Genomic DNA, 15,056 nt, shown 5'->3' with positions numbered 1-15,056 from the left:
TTTGCAGTGCTTTTTATTTTTTAAGAGAGAAATCTTATTTGAAAATTTAACAAAAGTTTTAAAGCGTTAGAGGGAGAGCTCAAGTACTCCAGATTGTCACTTTCAGAAATTGATATTAAAGCTACTGTTCTGAGCAAGATGCATGACGATGCTTAATAAAAATAGAATATCAAATTGTAATTAATAGTTTGGTGTAATGTAATTTTAATTTTGAGGTTTTTTGCTATGTCTCCTAAACTATATTTACAAAACATACATTTATAAAATTTGTTTATCCAAAGATTATTCCAATTGAAAAATATTTTTTCTTATAATAATCAAAAATGTTTTAAATTAAGTAAAATTTTAAAAATCTTTTTAGTCAAGTAAGTTTTATGTAACAAAATTCAAAATTTTGTCGATGTTGGTCAAATAATATATGAGCAATATGACTAAAGTATTGTCTTAAAATTCTAATTTTTCATCAAGTTTTGGGGGATTTTTTTTTTTTTTTTTAGATTTTATCATTTTGACATAGTTAAAAATGATTAAATAAATATGTTTCGCTTGGCTTTCATAATATATTTGATTATAGAAAAATTTAAATTATGGTCTTTGCTTAAATTATAACTAGCTTTATAATAAGGTGCAAAATCTTTGATTTGCCAATTTATAAAAATTATTATGTGTAATATTTTACTTTTTAGTTACCATTTCATTTTCCTCGTTTCTTTCTCCATTTAATTTTGCATGGTTTATATTTGAATTATGCTGTTTCAATGGTATCATTGAATTCCAGTACTTTCTGATGGGTTCTTTTCATTCCCTTAAAAGACTTGTCAGAACTAAGAAGATATCTAAAATTACTTTATTTTTATTTCAAAACTGTTAGTGTGAAGAAATAGATTTATATTTGCTGATATTAACAAGTTGTATAAAAACCACTCAAAAATTGCTAAAGCAGTTTGGCATTAGCGTTCAAAGAAACTCCATATCATAAGCAAAGGTCCACCATATTGACTTCTAAATGCATTGCTTTGGCTCTTAGGTCACTTAAATAAAAATATATTGGCATCTGGAGCACCTGAATTTCACTTTTTTTCATAGCTGATTTGCACATTAATCTATGACAGTAATTTTGGAGCCAATCCAGTTTCGCTTATTTGTTGTATTTAACAAAGGAAATCGTACCCTCTTCAAACTTTAGCTGCATTCGCTTTCATAATCATGTCAAAGAACTTGGCACAATTGTAACAAAACGACCCATTTCTTTTTCCTTTTCTTTTTTTGTTATTTTATTCGTTGCACAATTTTGGTTTGAAGCTAACTTTTTAATTTTTCCGTCTTCTATTTATATTTGTGAAATTTATTTGAATTACTTAAGTAGGCTTATTTTCAAATTATAACTTCCGAATACCCAAAATTTTTTATAAAAATTTTTTTTTTGAATAGTATATTAAATAATTTTAATTCTTTAATCCAGTGGTTCCCATCTTTATGGTTCTCTAAGTGATCGAGTTTTTTTTTTTTGGCGGAAGTTTACAAATAAAATTTATTAGTAGCTGTAAATATATTAACAAAGAAAGACTCTGCTAATTATTTTGATAATATTTAATGTGAGGGATGAAATTTTTCTAATCATTTTATCAAAATTATAATCTTTAAATCATCAAAGTAATAAACAGGTATCTTACTTAAATCTGAATTTGTTTTTGGTGTATCCATAAGTTGAAAATGAATTAAGTATTCTGAATTACAGTTTTCGAATAAGAATTGTTAGAAACGTTGAAACTGATAATCAGAGAAATATAATTTGCATTTTTGAATTCGTTTATTTTATTTTGAATTGAAAAGCTCGATGATAAAAAATTATGCAATTTTTTTATAAATGCTTATCCTTTTCCAAATGTATTCAATAAATTGTTATTAAAGAATATATTGTTTAAAAAAATGTTGCTAGTTCATTTTGTAACTGGCACTTAAATAATTTCATAAAAATAACCAAAATATCATATAAATTATGGATTATTGTTTAGATGTTAATGTAATTACAGGTTTCAAAAAACATTACTGGTTAAAAAAAATTAAACGTTTTATACCCCTTTGATCCTTCCACGGAATTCTTGGGCTCCATAGAACAGCTTTCAGAAACTGCTGTTCTATACCAATGTTTCCTAATAGAATTTACTTGAAGGACGCTATTGTCTGATTTTTACGCATGCAAAATTGTGAAACTTGAACAATTTTTTGATCAATTTGTTTCCGATTATTCCGATTCATAAAATAGTATATATAAATAAAATTTATGTAGATACTTATAAATTATTCATATGCAAATAAAATTTATAATTTTCCTAATACAAATATTATATTTTCTAATACAGTACAGAACCCGTTATCCGGAAATCAGAAAACCAAAAAACCGGAACGAAATTCGATAAATTTTCCCACCATTTTTTGAAAAAAAAATTTTTTTTCCTCATAAGATTATAGGATTTTTCTTTCTTTTTTGAAAGATGTTTACCATACCATCATTTTAGAAATAATCATTACTGTATTACTTCATCGTTTTTTCTTCTTTTTAAGATTATTTTCTAATATTTTTTTTAGTTGGGTTTAACAATAAAAAAGCGGCTTTTTGTACCGATTCAGAAAACCGGGAAAATCAGTTATCCGGAATAGCGATGGTCCCGATCATTCCGGATAATCGGTTCCCTACTGTACAAATATGATATGTAGATCAGTGATTGAGAAACAATGTTCTAGATCAGCGATTCCCTGATGGTGTTCCAAGGAACTCTAGGTTCTGTGGAAGAGTTCCCAGAGATAGAACATTTTTAATTAGTTACAATTTTCGAAGCCTGTCACTAAAATTATAACTAATTAATTATCCAACATTTATTTTAGATCTCCTATGATTTTATGAAATTATTTAAAATGTTTGTGCAGAAAGAAAAGTAAAATTGTAAAAAAAATGTATTTTCTAATAACAATAGATTGAATGAATAATGAAAAAGAATATGCATTTATAAAAATTGCATCAATATTTCGCATCCAATACGAATAAAAATGAAGAAGTTCTGTGATAATCATTCTCGACATTCATTTTCGTCATTTTTAGTTTTTATTTCATCGAAAACAAAACTGTATTTCAGTTCATTCATTTTCAGTTTATGCGTCCCTTTAAAATCAAATTATGATCCAGATTGGATGCCGCTCCTGACCTGTATGTTCAACTTTTTGACATAAAACTCAATTTGGTGACTAGTATTAATGAAACAATACGAGGGAAAAAATTTCATACATTTATAAAATATTTTCGAAATAATTTTTCTCCGTTCTTTGATTAATATAATCACAATCGCTTGTGAAATTTATTCATTTAAGTCTCGAGATTCCTCCAAAAGAAGGTCAATAATTTAGGGTCAAGTTTCACACCAATATTTTCGAAGAGATGAAAATAGGCAGGATTTTTTTTTTTTTAATGAAACATTACTTTGGAATTTAGATTAGCAATCAAAAAATTTTTTTAAATTTACATTTTAATCAAAGATAAAAGAAATTGTGAAATTGTTAATGAAAGATTTTTTTTTTCAGCGCTATGTCACGATGTGTCTCATTATTTTACACCATTCGGCCATTTTTTTTTTTTTTTTTTTTAAACTGAAAAATTTCCTCTGAACTCGAATTTTAGAAAAGTCAGATATTTAAAACTCGATTTCAATGGAACTATTCGACCGATTTCGTTCAAATTTTGTTTTTTACCATATAAAATTCCATTCTTTAAAATGATATAAAAATTTTATGCTTCACAATTCAAAATTAATTTGAATGTTATTAAGTAAAATAATAATAAAAAGACGAAATAAATGTTAATATTTTAGCATGGAAATATTTTTGGATTAACGCATTTTATAATTGTGTGCAATTTTTTTTTAAATTTGCTTTAAAAGTTTTCAAGTTATGACAAAATCGCAAGAAAGAATATTAAGGGGTCCAAACTTTCGACCTCTCTTCTGACCAAACAAGTAAAACCATATTTCCCAGATTACGGCTACACCCTATATTTTGGGAATCTGGAATCATAATCCATCGAAAAAAAGGTATGTTTATTCAGAAACAGTACGTTTTTGTGTCCGATTTCTTAACTTAAAATATCGTCTAAATAACTAACTAATTAACATAGTTGAGATCACCCCTTCGAGCCATTAAGACTAGGTCCTAGTGCGTTAAAATCCGATCATTAAATCAAAAGTTATTCAAAGTATTCCCATTTTATTTTTTTTTCCGCGTGCTATTTAAGTGAACCTATGTGCCAAATGCTCTCTTAATATAGTGTGAATTTGTTAATATATGTACTTTAATATTTACGTTGAAAATACTCCTATTTCGTCTGTAAAGTGTAGTTTTAATTAAAGTTTTTCATCCAAATTTCAGCGGATTCCTTGGGGGGGGGGCTATTTAGAAACAAGACAGAAAGGTGAATTTCCAAGATAATTAGTAAAGATTGCATAATGATTGGTTAACGTTTTGAGTTCTTCAGGTTCCATTAATTGTTTCGCTACTTCTTGCTCTATTGTCATTAGAGCTAGTCCAAATTTACATTAAAAAATAGATTTGAAAACACAGTTGTCGCTATTATTATTATTCATGCCCTGTTTTGTTTTGATTTAACACCTGAATTCAAAATATCCACTAAATAGTGTTTTATTCAGATAAAATGAGTAAGTATACCGGTAAAAGAGACTAGTTAAAAAAAGTAACTATAAATTTGTAAAATAAAATTATGTTTCATTACTAGACCTTAATGTTATTAATACAATTTAAATAAATAATTTTTCTGTAATCTTAAGATAAAAATATTTTACTTACCTAAGAATTGCAATTTTAAAAAAAAAATAGATAAATGGACTTTTCCTTACCAGTGTTAAAATTCAAATTTTAAATTTAACAAGCGATCTTATTTGAAAGACCAAACTTGCGCACGAGTACATTTGAAAAAATTGGCGAATTATCAATGTCTTAATTAGTAATCAACAATCCTTTTTACCCTTTTAAAAAAATTAACTGACATTCACTTCACCTGCTTTTTCAAGCAGCTGCTTTTACCAGCACCCAGGAGTTAATCTATGGAACAAAAATACCCAAATAGCTTCTTAAAGCAGACGATTATTAAGTCAATAATTTAAAATCTCTTTCTCTTTTAGAAAGTGGCCTTTTATCTTTGACGAAGGCATTAGAATGAACCAAATTAGTTTATTAGCGAATCATTGAAAGGCATTTTAGTGAATTGTCGAATCAGAGAATGAATTTATCTATGCATAAAAATGCTTATAAACCTATAAATTGTATTACGACAACAATTTTTATAATAATTTTTAACAAAATGGCGTTCGCCGAGTAGAAAACAGCTTTAAAATATTATTTTAGCGTGTACGATTATAAGAAGGAAATAATAAGAAAATATATCTCCAATTGAACTCATAATGTTCAAATGTTGTTCATAATATTGTAATAAGAGCAACTTAAAAAAAAATATTTTTCATGACTTGTGGATAATTTAAGTATTTTGTTAACAATCCCACTATCAGTATTGAAAGTTTTTTTAAGCAAAATAAAAGCTTTGAAAACCTATTTAAGATCTACAAGGACACGAGAGTATTTCAGCAATAATTTCTAACGAAAATAAAACCTCAGAAACAATTGATTTTGAAGAATCTATAAAAGTGTTTACGTCTGCTAAAGCACGAAAAAATACATTTTAATGTTCATGCTTAGATATTTCTATGTCATAAAAGATTACACCCAGTAAAAATATTACTTTTAATTAGATATTTATATTAAAATACTAGAGGTGATATTGTCATTAATTAAACTAACGGCTTTCCTTTTTTTTAACCTAGAAATCGTTAATTTTTATTTATTTTCATCTTGAATCAACAATCAGGGTTGATTTAGATTTTATAATTTTCTGGTAGTAAAATTGCAATTTAAAATATAGAAAACTATTTTATACAGCGTTATGACTATACTAGAAGGGCAATTCAAAGGGTATTTTTTCTTTTCAAGATATTTTTTCCGAAATTGAGGTAAGGGAGCCGTTTTCAGTATCACCCAGGGTGCGAAAATGTCTTCCGCTGGCGCTGGTTCTACAGCCGATAAAAACTGGCAATCGCTTTGTTCCAGACGATAACTGAGTATTCTGTTTCCAATTTTCGAAAACTTTCGTGTGTCTGTTTTGAGATCCCTGTGAGTTCTGGTGCCCAATTATGCATGGCTCCTGTTAAAAGGGTGTAAAAAAATAACCAGGCCGGGATAGTCTGTTTGGTTAGACGTTGAAATCGTGTTCGTAAGAATAAATTCAAATCCCGCCTGCCGAAGAATACTTGTGTATTAAATGGTGACTGGTGCGAGTTAAATCTGTCGGGGTCACAAAGTCCTCCAAGTTCCCATAATAAATCAAACCTCTGGGGGTACTGAATTGGAGATTTACTGTTCTCTTGTTCAGGTCAAAATTACGATTAATAAATGAATGGAGTATGACTGAAACCTCGCTGTAAAACGGGCTGTGACATGTGTGTGCTTCAAGTCTTATTCTTGACCATAGATGGCGAAACTTAAAAAGCAAGAAACGCCCCCTCTGTCTTAAAATGCGTTTGATTTTAAGCAGGCCCACTGTTATTGGCAAATGGCATAAGTAACAACAACAATAAATAAGCCCTTTTTTTCTTCAAATTATGGGAGATCTGCCGTTTTTCCCATTCTACATCCACACGTCTTGCTTTTACTTGCATTGTGATGAGGTTCCATCCATGTCATAAACAGATTTTGCATACTTTGCATCTAGTGAGCTGAAAATCTCACAGGTTTTTAATTCATTGACCAGTGTGTGTGCATAAACGAGTAGAGCTCGTTACGCAACAAAATAATTATGACTATTCCTGACTCCAAAATTCAAGAAAAGTTGAAGCAAATATTTACATAAAAAACGAAAGAGGTACTCCTCACGTCGCGTTCTCCATTGTTGAGTACTTTTCACGGACTCGCTGATTCTCGGCTCCTAATTGGCGATCGAAATGGGCTGCAGGTGGCGTAGAGCAGAACTCTTTTCCTATGGCAACACTTCACATGCTTTCCCCATTAGCGTGTGGAAAGTCATAGAGGAAGGAAGTACGTTAGTTTCTCTCTTGATTTTCATATAGATTAAAATCTTTTAACTTGAAAAACTATATGGAACTGAAAACTACATTAAACATAGTTCTAAAGAAAAGTATCACGGAAATTTTTAAAAATATTTTTATTAAGTAAAAAGGAAAAATATTAAAAAAAGGGAAAATATCGTAGTACATTCCTATATAACTGAAAAGAGGAGGAGAGGGAAGGGAGAAGGGCTAAAGGCATGAAACCGGTCTCTCCCCAGATGGCGTATTCGAGTGTTGCGATCGCGAATTTAAGCAGTGAATTAAAAGCAAAGCATGTCATTACCAAATCAGATTAAAATTCCTAAAATAAATAATTTCTATGTTAAAGAAAAATTTAGTGCCGTCATGACCACTGCAGAAAATGAGTAAGATACCTCACTCTGTGTAAATTTCAAATTAGTTTTAGAGTAATTTTATAATTAATATTGACAGTTTCTCTTATTTTTCGAGTTAAAGGAAAAACCAATCGCGATAAAAATTAGAGCTTATTACTGCCATGTACTTTTATGACTAAAGATAAAAAATAAAAAAAAAAAACTTTTTATATTTTTTAAAATTTCGAATTGGTTCAATGGATGGTCGACCGTGTAAAACTAAGCACAAATGCCACTAGAGACTAAAATTCGTCGTAAGACTTCCAGGTTACTACTTCCAGTTGACTTTAATTGACTATTGAGATAATTTATTTGATTAAGATACTTTAGAGTTTACAATATAACGCGCTCTTTCAATTTCAATGAAACAAACAACATATAAATTTGGAAAACTCCGCAAGCATGATATGTCCTGCAAGATTTTTTTCCAAACATTAACTAACTGGGATATTTCACACAAATATAGCCAACTAACGGATAACACTCAAAACATGGCAAACCTTACACTTTATGTTGTGATATTAATTTTGTTCAATTTTTTTAGGCTCACAACCATTTAGAATTTATGTATTACAAGAAACTCTTATGAATGGTAAAAATACGCGTAGATTTAAACATATTTATATAAATCACATTAACAAAATTTCCTAAAACATTAAGCCGTTTTACACATCGCCTCGTAAGCATAACATAGGCGGAGGGATACACCAGAAGTTTTCTAAATTTCTTCTGGTTTCAGGAAGCTTGTTATTGTTTACACTCCGTCAACCGACCATAGTGATTACGTATATTGCTTGTTTTTTATGTAATGTCACCACGCTACAGAGCGTTTTGTGGAACGGTGACACCGTTCATCTAAGTCAGTGTTTCCCAAACTTATGACTTTTGTGTACCCTTTCTAAATTTTTCGTAACGCTGTGTACCACTGAAAAATGAATGTATTTTTTACTATAAAAAATTGCACAAAAGTTAACAATCACAACTGGCAGCCACTAATTATTAACTGTTAACTCTGCAAAAAATGTACAAAAATGCGTAATCGTAAATTTTCATTGCAAGCTTTGTTTTCAAGTGAAATTTTTTGAAATTTTCGTTTGTTGCAAGATATTTCGTATAAGAAAGCGTATTCCCGCTAAACTGTTCTCGTAACCCGGGGGGGGGGGGTACGCGACCACACTTTGGGAAACACTGGCCTAAGGAGTCTTCTTAATATTTATACACTAATATATAAAATTCTCGTTTGTGTATCTTCAAATACTGGAGGAGATTTCCTATACAACGCTCGAATACGCTATCTGGGGAAGAGACCGATTCCATGCCTTTGGCCCTTCTCCCTTCCCTCTCCTCCTCTTTCCAGTTGCATAGGAATGTACTACGATATTTTTTCCTTTTCTTAATACTTTTTCTTTTTAATAAATCAAAATATTTTTCAAACTTTCCATGATGCTTTCTTTCAGAACTATCAGTTCCATATATTTTCCCCACTTAAAAGACTTTAATCTATATGAAGATCAAGACAGAAACTAGCGTACTTCCTTCTTCTATGACTCTCCACACGTTTATGGTGAAAGCATGCGAAGTGTTGCCATAGGTAGAGAGTATTGCTCTACGCTACCTGTAGCCCATTTCGATTGCCAATTACTACCCATAATTTAGTTCAGCATAAATGATTAGCCGTAGAAGTATGATCTTTTGCAATCAAGTATTCAAGTCTGAAGATGATAGTTTCGCCGTACTTTCTTTACACCTATTTCAAATTAGTTTTGAATTATTGCAAAGTTAAGTCTCCTTAAAAACTTTATCTCAATTCACTCTAATCTCTCTCTCTCTCTCTCTACTTTTTTTGCCTCCCTATTAGTAACGCGTTCTATAGAGGGCTAAATATGTTAAAAGAGCGAACAAAGTGATTGATTCGAAAAGATCCACCCTACAAGTTCTGAAGATTGGTGTGCGATAGCGTACAGAGGGCACAGGCTCTTCTGTGAATAAAATAAATTATAAAATATAGTGAAATAGATAGGCTGGTAGAATTAAACAAGAATATGGAAAAAAGAGTGAGCGAAGTGACCTAAAATCAACTGCATCAGCAGTTTGAAGAGGTTTGCGTGCGACATCGATAAAGGGGTGGAGTAAAGCCCACAATTAATTGGCGTCGCTCTTTTCCCCACGACCTTTGTGCCACTTTCGCGTTAGATTGGCTGTTGCCGATCACATGGTCGTAAACTGTCGCAATAGTGGTGACTAGTTTGAATGGCGAAGTATCATTGTGCTAGATCTATTATTTTTATTTTCGCTCTTTTTAAATTTTTTTTGTTTTATACTTTGAAATTTATAATGACAGGTTGTTGTGGATTGGGTGTCCTAATAAGTCAAATTTAGGCTTTAAATTATATCTTTTCTCTTTTAAGATCGTAATTACACGATCGCAATGCTCGAATACAGCACCTGAGGAGACGACCGGTTCTATATGTCTTTCCCCTCCTTCATTCTCTCTTCTCTTCTCGGTTTTATATGAATGTACTACAAAAATTTCCCCTTTCTAAAAATTTAAAGTTTCACTACGCATTTTTTTAGAACTATATTTAATATAGTTTTCAGTTCCATATAGTTTCCCAACTAAAAATATTTTAATCTATTTGAAAATCAAGACAGAAACTGACGTACTTCCTTCTCCTATGACTCTCCTCACGCTAATGGTGAAAGCATGCAAAGCGATGCGCCATTGGTAGAGAGTTCTGCTTTACGCCACCTGTAGCCTATTTCGATCCCCAATAAAAAACGACGAAAAGTATGACTGCATAAAATCGGCAGATATAAATGAAATCCAAACGAAAATAGCAGATTATGTAAGGTAAGTTTGCAATTAATTTATTTTACTCATTTGTTACAAATTTTGCATGATATTATTTATTAATTAAATAGAACAAAAATTTTTCACTTTTTTTTTAATTATAGGTTTAACAAATTTAATGGCATTAAAATAAAAATAATGGCATTTAATTGAAAAATTATTTTTTAAAAATTTCTACGTCGCTTTCTTTTAGAACTATGTTCTATGACGTTTGCAGTTCAGTACAGTTTCCTAAGTTTTTAATTTGTTTTAAAAGTAAGACAGAAACTAACGTACTTCCACCTCCTATGATTCTCCACACGTTATAGGTGAAAGCATGAGAAATTTTGACATGGGTACAGAGTAGCCCATTTCGTTCGCCAATAGATGGTGAACCTGATTGATGATTCTTTCTCGGGTGAATCTGTTTCATCCATTATTAGGTTCTCATTCTTCCTTTTATCTTATTCTTCCTTCTGACGGTGATCGGAGGTGAGTAAGCCGCATGCTGTGAGCGTGACCCAATGATGAGGTGGGATTCATTTGTCTTCTGAAACCATGTGAATAAGGGACCTTCTTCTTCAGCTGTTAAAAATACGTAGAAGTGTATTTGAAGATTAGAAATAAAACATGAAAGGAGAAATATAATTAACCACGAAAAATTCGCTCATTAAGGGTCCCGCAGTGGACTGATCGTTAAGACACAGTTCCCAGAAGATCAACGAAGTAACTTATCAATGGCTGCGGTCAGTGTGCGGGTGGGAGACCACTTGGATCAGTCTGCGTAGGGACCGAGGATGTGCGGTATGGGTCCTCGTTAAACTGTTCTATTGTAAAGTGCTCGACTTCGCGTGCAGGTCGTTGGGCTACTGAAGCGGGAGTGCCATCCCCTTTGCAGAGGATCAAAATTGTGATGGCTTGTCTTCGGATCATCCTCCGGGATGTTTTCTAGACCGTCACCAATAGCCCGTTGTGCAGCTCTAGTGCGACGTAAATTAACTTCAACAACAACAACGCGCATTCAGATCTCGAATTAGCATTTCGGAACTCGCATCTGCATTTTTAACATGTAGCAGGAATGACCCCTAAGTGATTGTTCATACCTTTTCTCAAACTTTGGATTTTCATCGAATCCCTTTTGGGAAATAATTTTTTTTTATATTTTAAATTAAACGCAAGTAATTTTAATTTCCTATGTGATTATTCTGCAGTGATGAAATAAATATTAAAATTTTTCATACGGTTACTTAAGTTTCCACAAGCTTAACTGTCACTTCGAACGTTCATTTTTAAATCATACCTTCTTTTGCGGCAAATAGAATAAAGTTTTGGGTGTTATTTATTTTACGTCTTGTGCCAGCTTTGTGGTAGTTGCGTGTGTCTTGCATTTATATTATAATTGTTATGAAATACATATTGATGCCGGTGATAAGCAGGAGCTACTGAGTTTCTCTCACACATCTCCCAGTAATTGTATTCTGCTGCAAGATGGAGGACGTTGCCGTCGAAGTGTGCGGTGAGAATGGCGCTTACTACAAGGTTTGTTATGATATTAGGAATTATTTCTAATAATATGCTATATAAATGGTTGAATGGTTTCTTGATTTTCTGATATGAATATGATTTTTTAATCTTCCTTCTGATGGACTGTAAATATTTACTAAAACGTGGTTGCCGTTATACACGAGGCGTGTAATGCCTCTGTCAGTTTATTCTTGCCTATGTTGATGATACTTCTTGTATTTCACTAATTTTATTAGTATTAGCATTTAGAAGTGTAATTTAAGGTCACAATTTTCGATGTCTTAAGTTACATTGTTTATCTAATTTGGGGATTCAATGAATCGGCATTTTCTGATCTCGCTTATCTTCTGTTCTTTAGTTCCTAAGAGTTTCGTATTTGTATAATTTACCTTATCCAAAGTTGTTCAGATTTAATTAGTTTGTTGTTAAGATGAGACTTTTAAAAATTAAAATTAATTTTGTTTATTTATGAAAACAAAACAATCTGGGCATGAATATCCCACTTTCATACTGCAAGAATAAAGTATTTTTATCTTTGCTTTCGGAAGGGGACTCTCCCTATTTTGCTTCTAGAGAATCGGGAAGTATTTTTAATCTTCATAGCTAATGGGGGAGGAGGGATATTCCCCTTTCATTTTGTAGAAATAGTGCAAAATATTATCTTGGATCATGCCTATTTAATTTCAGTATGAGATAAGCTATCATTGTAAACTCTTGATAAAGATTTCTTTTTAACTTTCTTATATTATGTTAATTTTTTCCTTATGTAATAGAATATTTGTTTGAATCTGCTCTAGTTTTAATATGTCATTTTTTGGTTAGATTGTATAGTAAATTGTTTACAATGTATTGTTGCTTTATTTTTGTGAAAGTTTATCAATCTGTTATTTTATTTGTGATAGTTTCTTTTCTGATATCAATAATTATTACTTGAAAGTTTGTGATTATTTACTTCACAATTATAAATATTATAAAAATTTAACATTTATCAAACTCAATATAACTATTCTGGCAAATTATGGATCTGTTAAATGTTGCAATTCTGTAGAGACCATTAAAGTAACAAAAGATAAAATGTTTTTGTAGTTACTATAATCTTTCCTTGATCCTGGCATAAATTAGTACCTCTAGTAAAAAGGGCATTATCAGCATAGTTACTTGGTACAAAAAATAAAATTTACTTTTAGCAGCTTTTGTAATTGTCCTGATATTCCTGATAAATATATTTTATTCTTATTTGATCTCTTATTTTCCTGCCTTTCATGTGTTCAGAACATCTCAATTTATAAGAAAACAAATGTAGTTTTTTATAAAAAAATAGATTTGAAAAGTCACAAGGTTTGAACTGATTAATTTTCTATTTATATTAAGTTAATTAGAAATAATAATTTATTTCATGAACTCAAACTCTAACAATATCAAAACATGAACCAAATTTCGTGAAACTCATTTACTGAATTTATTATAAATATAAATTCAGTAGTTCCAATGTAGGGACCAATATAGTTGTTCCAATGTGATTATAAATATAGTTCAGACATATCTTTCTATTCTGAGGACAATCACAGGAAAGTTCTTTTTGGGTAGATTCATCATTTTGAGAATTCAGTCAGTACATGAAAATGCAACTTTGTAGTGTCACAATTACTGATTAATCTTTTTCCTGTGATTTTTAAAAGATACTGATTCCAATTAATACTAATACACTAATCAAATTATAGAATTTTTAAATTTATTCGATTAAGAGTATTTATTTGAGTAATTAAGTGAATTTTATCATTATTTAGTTATCAGAGAATTTTAGTTATCAGATTATTATTTAGATAGAATTTTAGTTATCAGAGAATATTAATGACTTAGTAATTGTAACAGTAATTAGTTGCCCTGATATTCTTTTTTTTTATTTATAAAATAGTGTCCTCTTTTTGTTTTTTTCTCCTTTACTAAGAATATAAATGCAGATTTGGATTTTGGATCTGACATATTTCCATAAAATGCTAGTTAATAACCAATAATTGAAACTTAAGTTCTATCAACTAAGTATACATACCAGATTCATGTTGGTACGCAGATAGTGACAAACTTTTTGAGAGTAGTTATTTTGCGAAAAACTTAATTGACACCTCCTACCAAATTTTTATGGTGAAGCCTACTCTTTTTCAATATTTTCTGCAAATGTAGTATCAATTCTTTAGGTTGGAATTAAGTAGATTCACAGCAGGGTTGTGTTTTTGACGTCAAAAAGTGGTTTTTGACATGACAAGGGTATAATACTGGTTTAAACCGTCAAAAATGTCAAAAACTGAAGTTTGCCAAGAAAATATATAAACTTCAAAACTACCAACAGTTGCCATGCATTATATTGAAATTTAATTATACTATAGGTAATCAGCAGGTTTTAAAATATTTTTTAATTAAAATTAAGGTAAAATAACAGATTTAAAATCTCAGAAATTTATATTCAAATGCATGTGCAGAAAAATTTTGCACAAAAATTGTTTAAATATTTATATTTAAAAAAAAATTTTTTTTCTTTTTGATACTTAAGAAAATTAAAAGTTTATTACTATGACATATTATACTGACATATAAGGAACATATAACTAATATTTATAAGGAACTTACAAGTTATGTTGTATAAATACAAACTTGATATAAGATACAAGTGTATAAAAAAAAATTTGAATGTTATACTGAATATCTTTATTATCCAGTATGTTAATTTGAATTTAAAAGTAGTTATGTTTATGAATAATGATAAATATAATTCATATTGTTTATTATATTTATTTATAATTAATACACTTATCATTTTAAAAATTTTTTATCTCTTAATTTTTTTTTTCTCCACTTGTATTAAGAATACAAATAATGCATATCTTGAAAGCAAGAAGTAATTATTCAACAGCTGAATATTTAGATATTCAACAAAACTATATCGTATTCAGCAAAATGAAATTCACAAGTATTTGGATAAACTAAATTTTCAGCATAGTAAATGAATAGGCTGAATATACTGTAAATCGACACTAACTACTCTGTGTATTTAACAGAAAGCACTTAAATTTGTATTGTCTTATGTTAAAAAGATTATTAAGAAGATTTAAAAGAATATTAAAAAGATTTTTCTTTAAAAGAAGATGTCTA

The 15,056-nt window shown here is 30.0% G+C and overlaps 1 protein-coding gene across 4 annotated transcripts in view; it reads left to right on the top strand.

Annotated features, from left to right (window-relative positions):
* The first annotated feature begins 11,630 nt into the window (after nucleotides 1–11,630).
* The window catches only part of Fmr1 (synaptic functional regulator FMR1), a 44,094-nt gene continuing 40,668 nt past the window's right edge, over nucleotides 11,631–15,056 (top strand). For 3 of the 4 annotated variants that reach the window (XM_016052129.4, XM_016052125.4, XM_016052128.4), the window contains exon 1: nucleotides 11,636–11,924. In XM_016052129.4, coding sequence (XP_015907615.1) covers nucleotides 11,874–11,924 — 51 coding nt within the window. In that variant the 5' untranslated portion in view covers nucleotides 11,636–11,873. Of the gene's footprint in view, nucleotides 11,925–15,056 lie in introns of all 4 variants that reach the window. The other variant, XM_016052124.4, reaches the window with a different exon arrangement.

This window comes from Parasteatoda tepidariorum, chromosome 2, assembly GCF_982258835.1.
Source record: "Parasteatoda tepidariorum strain Cologne lab strain chromosome 2, Ptep-v5.0, whole genome shotgun sequence".
NCBI classification, from domain to species: Eukaryota; Metazoa; Arthropoda; class Arachnida; order Araneae; family Theridiidae; genus Parasteatoda; species Parasteatoda tepidariorum.
This window is presented reverse-complemented; position numbering and strand designations above follow the sequence as displayed.